Below are 7,395 nucleotides of genomic sequence, written 5' to 3' on the forward strand. Positions count from 1 at the left end.
AAGGCATAATCCACTACATAATATACAAGAGCGGGTGCAATTGAAGAGTGAGGTGGAGAGGCGTTTTTCCGATATGGTCCCGCAGATTCATATCTGGACCCCGGAGCGGTTGATCCAATCACAGTTCTTTTCCTGCGCAAGTGTCAACCTTGTTGTCGACGTCAAAATAAAATATGATACCCAGTGGTGCTGGGATTCACAACTTCCCTTCGGTTTATGTCTTAGATCTGATGAAATGAAGGACAAATAATCCGCCACTCTGTGGTGCAGTGAGTCTGCAAGGGTGCAGATTACATTGAGGAGACCAATCCGGACATAAGAGTGGGCTTTCACTCATGATTCAGCAACAAGAAACTCGTGATGAAAAATAGTCGATCATTGAATTGAGTCTCACTAATCTCAGGCGAGGATAACACATATCTTTTTGTCTAAAGGTAGAGAATAGTAGAAACATACTAAATGGTACAGATAGAACTGAAGAATTTGAGAGAAAAATCTCATTGAATGTACTCTTTATTCAGCCTTATAATTTCATGATAAAAATTGAGAAAATTAATTATTATAATTTATACTTTATTGATGACAAAATATATATATAGATATTACAATTTATACTTTATTGTTCACAATAATTATATATATAAAATATATATTTATATAATGTATAAATCACTCTTACTCACTGAATAATTTAGATTTTAAAAAGGTAAATTTACTGCTCAAACATGATACACCAACTCATATATAGTAAACAAAATCTCTAAATTAAGACCTCACAACTCACAATACAACCCGTAAATCACACCTATAAATCCCATAACACATCACATAGAAAGATTACTTCCAAGACTAAAATACACTTTCTAATTACATTATCCACAATGATAAACGACAAAAGAAACACCACTTTCTAATTATATAATCCACAATGATGAAAGATACACCACTTTCTAATTATAATATCCACAATGATAAAATCACTGAACTAAGTAACGATTGCAGATTCTCCTTAACGTCAAATTGAGACATATTCCTAAAATCGGCAAATATGCCATCGGCTTTGGGATGCCGGAAACAATCCCATGGCATACTCTGCGAGGTATCGAATGGACGTGCCGTGCATGCTCAGCCCCATACTGCCCGAGAAAGCGTTGTAATATTCCCAGTCCGACGTCGTGTTCATTACACCCTTCAAAGCCTTCACCAATTCCAATCTGTCCTCCTCCCTCAATGGTCTAATTTCCAATGAGAATTTAACAGCGTGCAACTTAACAGCGTTCAGAAGCTCGAGGCTGAATCTCCTGATATTCGGAACCTGTTTCAACGGATATGGGTGATTCTTGATAACGACCACAACTTCAGAAATCAACGATTCTGTTGAGATGGCACTCGATTCTTCGAACTTGACAGCGAGATTCCATTTGGTCATAAAGCTGAAGCACTGAGCAGCCAACCCTATGGCTGCTTCCAGAGGGTAGCATGAATGTACCTCGCTCTGTAGAGACTGGCATGAAAACTTCACCACATACTTCGGAACCTGAAAATACATCACAAAGAAGTTAAGTGATCGGATGAAATTGTTTTCAGATCGAACTGCAATGCAACGCTTTAATTTTCAAACGAAAAGTTAAGAATTGAATGCAGTTTTCTACCTTCTTTGCCAGTGCAGAGATATCAATCAAATTAACGTCTGCTGCCTTTGCGTGTACAAGCAAATTTCGAAGAATTCTTGCTACGTGAATAAACTGCACGGGGTCGTCGTTCTCCGCGGTGTCGTTCAGCACGACGATCAGACTTGCGATTAAATTCTGGTGATCGTCCAGCTTCATCATTATTTCACAGTTGTGTTCGCTCTCGAGTGAAAGAAAACCCAGAGCTTCTATAGCCTTCTCGACAAGTTTCTTCTTTTCAGACACATCTATCTCCGTTCCAGACAAATTAATAACTCTCTCCGTGAAGAACAGAGAGAAGAGTTGATTCAAAACTCCGCCAGTACCACCGATTCTCTCACGGCCCTCCTTTTCGCTAGCAAGGCTTGTCAGAGTGTCGATCGCCAAGATTTGCAGACTGCGCTTCGATTCTTCTTGGTACTGAAGAACCTTTCTGAGATTGCTTATGGAGAAGACTATCTCCCTGATCTGTTTCCTCAGTGCCTTCCCTCTCGAGCCTGTAGTGCTTGCCAGCGTCTCCACGATCTGCAGAGAGAGCTTTTGTATCTTGAGTGGTTCTACATCTACGAGTGCAATAATTTTAGGAAGTAGCCCTCTGCTGCTTGCAATTTTATCGTGGTTGGAGCGCTCGTATGCCAAGTTTTGCAGTATGGTCAGCCCCAGAAAAACAAAGCCTTCCGGACTGGGGTCTTTAGAGTAAAGTAGGGAGGCTATGGATTCCATGAATCCATCGATTGCCGTCACCCGAATGCAATCCCGATTAATATTATCTCGATTATTCGTATCCAGATTATTCTCGACCAATTTGGAGATGATTTGCGCAGCCGCTTTTCGAATCTCCCACTCGTGATCATTCCTGAAATTCAGGATGTCGATCAATCTCTCCACCACATCTCTCAGGGTTCCGATTGCCCTCAAAGTGTTTTCCCCGTAATCTTTATGAATTGCAAGCTTGTACAGTACTCGGGCACCGGCGAGCTGTCCACTGCCACTGCCGGACAGCAGCAATTCTATGCTGTGTTTGACAAATTCCATCTTCAAACCGTCGAAAATACCACGATCGACGCACCGCGAATATGTATCATAGAAAAACCGCTGGACGGTGTCCAGCTCAGGTTCGCCGAAGCCATATTCATTGTTCACCTCCTCAAGCAATTTACTTACATAGATCTTCCACAGCCAGTAGGCCTTCTCGAGAAGAATTAGAAACGCTTCTCCCAAGGACAGGCCGTAGAAAAATTTGAGAGCCGGTTCCATATTCCTGATCTGCCTACTTGAATCTCCACTGCGGTGCAGCTTTACTAACCGATAGATAGACAAACCAATGTATGCCAAAGCGGACGACAATTGCAGCAAGAGAAGAATCAGGCTGACATTTGACATCCAAGCTTTGTGAAGTGAATCATCATGATCGGCCCCAGAATTTTCATTCCTGTTGTTTGAGCCCGTGCATCTGAATAACTTCTTATTACTTAGCCGTTTGGCTTCGCCGATGAGAGTTGCCATGGATATTAGCATGATCTCATGGTGCCACTTGACCTCTTGGCTTCGGCTGAAGATGCGAGTACCTTCCATCCACAATATTGTGGTGACGACCCAGAAGTCTGCCGTTTCTAAAGATGATGCGAAGCCTCCGAGGAGAACAACGGTGGCCCAGATGAAGGCCAGATATCCGAAACCGCTGGCTAGCTTCTCTAGAATGGCAAGCTTAACGGCAAACAAAGTTATTTTTGTGTCGGGAAGTGTCGCAAGCTCGGGCTGTCGTGATTCGGATATGATCTCCAGTGCCGCTGTGGATGGAGAAACCAATGTATCACGATCATCTCCGCGTTGTGAAGCCATGTGAGAACTCTCTGCGGCTTGATGCGGAGAAACCGATGTATCACGAGCACCCTAGCGTTGTGAAGCCATGTGAGAACTCTCTGCGGCTTGATGTGGAGAAACCGATGTGTCACGAGCACCTCCGCATTGTGAAGACATGTAAGAATTCTCCGCTTGCTGTCAGGAAGTCATGTAAAAACCTTCCTCTCGTTGTCAAGAAGCCATGTAAGAATAGGGAAGTCGATTGAGGAGCCCTTCTCTCCGGATGGATATTCTATGTGAGATTTTTTTTTGGAGGGAGAAATCTGTGCCTAGAGTATTTCTCAGAGATATATAGTCTGGGATTGCATCACGTCTTGGTTTGGGATTGGATCACAAAACCTCTCAGAGATAGTCTTGTTTGGAATTAGAATACAAAACCTGTGAAACCAAATCTCTCTCACCTAATCATTGTCCCCACATTAAATTACACCCAATTAAAATAAATACAATAAATATTATAAAAATTAATTGAATTAATAATTTCAAAAATATTTTAAAATATGACAAATAATTCACTTAATTCCAACCCTTCTACTTTTCCAATTTCAAAATATTTTCTAAATTTATAATTGAGTTAAATTCAACAGTAAGTGCACTCAAATGGTTACCATCATATGTGACTACTCTCAAATCTTGTTCTCAACATTGTAGTAGCACTCATATGTGATTAACTTCAAATCTTGTTCTCAACAGTGCAGTGCATAAATTAAGAAGTATAGATATAATTTAACTAATAGATACAAGTCAAATCACTCTGACTTATATTAAATTTTAAAGATTTCTATAAAGTTTTGTAAAGTTATCTCAAATTATCATATTAAAATGAATTGTCTTGAAATTAAAATTAAAATTATTTTTTATTTTTTATTTTAATTAGTATAAATTATTAAAAGACAATTTTTATGAGATTTATTTCAAAATTGTGAAATAAAAAAATAATTTGAAAAATATAAATTTAAAAAGCATATATAAAATTTATAAGTGATAAATACAAATAAAAAATTATTTAAAAAAATAAAATTAATTTTTTTATAGAAAGAAATGTTCATAAAATTAATTATTTAAACTGATGTGATACTTACACGGATGATTTTACGTCTTAGTTTATTTGGTACTGTCTGTCATAGTTACCAAATTCGAATTCGAATTTCAATACGAAAAAAATTCGACTGTGTAAATATACATCTTATAAGAGTAACATATTATTATTTTTCTTAAAATTTGAAAGAATTGAAATGAATTTGTATAAGAGAACAAGAAGATACCCTATTTACTTATTTCCAATATTAATCTTTTGTGTAGATTTATAATGATAAGATAAAATGCATCAAATTTTTTAGTATTAAGAATTGGGAAAACATATAGGTAAATTCTATTAAAAAAATTAACAAAACTCAAACCTAATTGTAATCTAAAAAATTAGACACTAGCTATTAGAAGTATAATTTAAGTGATCTGCACATATTAAGAGATTTATATCTTAATCACTCTCTTTGGAATCCAAATTTATTTAACATAAATATGTAAATTTATATTTTAATTACTATTTTTTTGCCATTTAAATTTATTTAACAATAAGTGTATAAATTAATCTAGGTAGATAAAAAAAACATTTTAGTTGAATTCCAAACAAACTACACTTAATCTATGTGGTGAATAAGAAAAAAAATTCATTTTAATTGAATTCCAAACAAACTATCTTTATTAAACAAACTATCCTTATTTTACAATTAACTTAATGACTCTAATCCAATAGAATCATGAAAATTCTATTTTAAAGTTTTTTATTTTTTAAATATAAAATTTAATTTTTATTCTTTTAAAATAAAAAATCATATTTTTTAAAATAAGAAAATCACAATTTTTAAATAAGTAACTTACTAATTTTTTTGTAATTATAATTTTCTAAATATAAAAATTGTTATTTTTTTTAGTTACATTTTTTGTAACATAATGCGATGAGATAGATGTTTATACTACTATGGCTACATACACTGCTTCAGGTGCTGAGCTTTGAGAATCATAAACCGTTTAAAAGGCTAGAGAATCATAAAAAATTTAAAAAATTGGTGCCATGCTAATTCTGGTTGCTCAGAATGACAATGAGTGGTTCAAAATTCAATTGAAACAAAATAACCACACTCACAATAAACTTATAACCCAAACCAAACTGTACTAAAGAATTTTTGAATTTTTTTGGCCAATACAACCAAACTTGATAACTATGTTGTTTGTACCAAAGCCCTAATTGGAAGTGTTTGCGGTCCAAACTTTGTTTTATGATCTTCATCCACATAAGTAAGAAAAAAATTTCAATCAAAAATAAAAAATTCCACTTCTAAGAAAAAAAAAAATTTCAAAACTCAATTATACATTTTTAGACCTATCAAACATCGATTTTACAATATTTGTACTAGGACAAATCATGAATATTCAAAACAATCAAAAAAAAATTATGAATTATATTTTCTATGAGCTAAAATTTTAATAAAATATTTATATTATATATTTATATATTTAAATAAAAAAAATATTCATATTATCTATTTATAAATTTAAATATATATCTATAACAAAATAATTTAAAAAATGAATATCAAAACCATTCAGCAGATTCCAGAAAACCCCAAATTTACGAAGTACTTTTAACATGAATAATTAAGAAGTACACGTGAGACTGTCTCCAAGGCCTCCTCTACCTTCAACTCCGTTTAACATGAAAGTTAGGAAGTACATGTGAGTTACATGTGAGACTGTCTCCAAGTCGTCCTCTACCTTAACTTTAGTTTCGTGTATGTCTCATTAGTGGGTGACAAGCTTTTTAAGAATTGGAAAATTAGGAACCAGAAATATGGAAAAGTTACATAATGAGAAACCACTTAGGACGAAACATCATATGCAAACAATTACATGCTAAGATACATGTGAAACATAGCATAAATTGTATTATACATACCCACCTATTAATTATTGAGATAATTTCTGAATTTACAAAGATTCGATATTTTTCTCGCTATTGGTAAGTTGTGCATTTTCGGAATTGAAATTAGGTGACATTTTCTTCCGTGCATGGGACTACTCATTCGTTGTTTCTTCAAACTTCACCTAATACCATTATTGTGGTGTCGCGATTTTACGACTTGTTTTAGACATTTAAAGAGTTATGTGAATTTGGAAGACAGAGGGGATGAATTTGAATTTGGATTTAGTGGAAAGGTGTACAATTTTTAACCGCACTCGCAAGAAAGCTCAAAAATTTTGCAAGTGTACAATGAATTAACACTCCACTGGTATGTTCTATCTTCCCCGCTGCAAATTTTCATGTTTTTAAAGCTTCCACTTTTAACCTGACTGTTTTGTTGTGTGTAATCTCTTAAACACTTTTTGCATCTAGGTTAAATGTCACGAGAAGAGGGAAAAGGCTTAGTTATTACAGGATTACACATAACAACTCACTGTTGAATCGCTTATAATGGGGCCTTCAGGATGTGGAAAATCTTCATTGTTGCGAGTTATAGCAGGACTGTGGAATAAGGGGAAGTGGTAATCCAAGGACTAAGGAAATATTTTTCCTCCCACAGAAGCCATATACCAATTGGTACCCTTCGGGATCAATTACTCTTTCGAGTATGTGATAGCAGTTTTAAATATTTGAGCGATGAAAAAATGTGAGTTACCTTGAATATGTCTCATTGGCTGATGTACCGAGAAGAACTGGGTGTTTTGGTGTTTGTTGTGACTGGGCAGATGTACTAAGTAGCGGTGAACAACAAAAATTAGTATTTGCTAGGCTTTTCCTTCATGAACCCAACATGGTTTTCATGGATGAAGCGTTAGATTTGGAAAATGAATCCCGATTGTA

The 7,395-nt window shown here is 35.1% G+C and overlaps 1 protein-coding gene across 1 annotated transcript; it reads right to left on the reverse strand.

Moving 5' to 3' along the window:
• Window positions 1-963: 963 nt before the first annotated feature.
• On the reverse strand, window positions 964-3,866 carry LOC149230977 (uncharacterized). The gene is made up of 2 exons (XM_089376175.1): window positions 1,653-3,866; window positions 964-1,537 (listed from the first exon to the last, which is right to left on the reverse strand). Exons 1-2 carry the CDS (start codon window positions 3,510-3,512, stop codon window positions 1,034-1,036), a joined length of 2,364 nt encoding a protein of 787 aa, XP_089232301.1. The 5' UTR covers window positions 3,513-3,866; the 3' UTR covers window positions 964-1,033.
• Window positions 3,867-7,395: the final 3,529 nt, after the last annotated feature.

This window comes from Pinus tabuliformis, chromosome J (genome assembly GCF_031772625.1).
Source record: "Pinus tabuliformis cultivar Carrire ecotype Pingquan chromosome J, CPIR1, whole genome shotgun sequence".
Lineage (NCBI taxonomy): Eukaryota > Viridiplantae > Streptophyta > Pinopsida > Pinales > Pinaceae > Pinus > Pinus tabuliformis.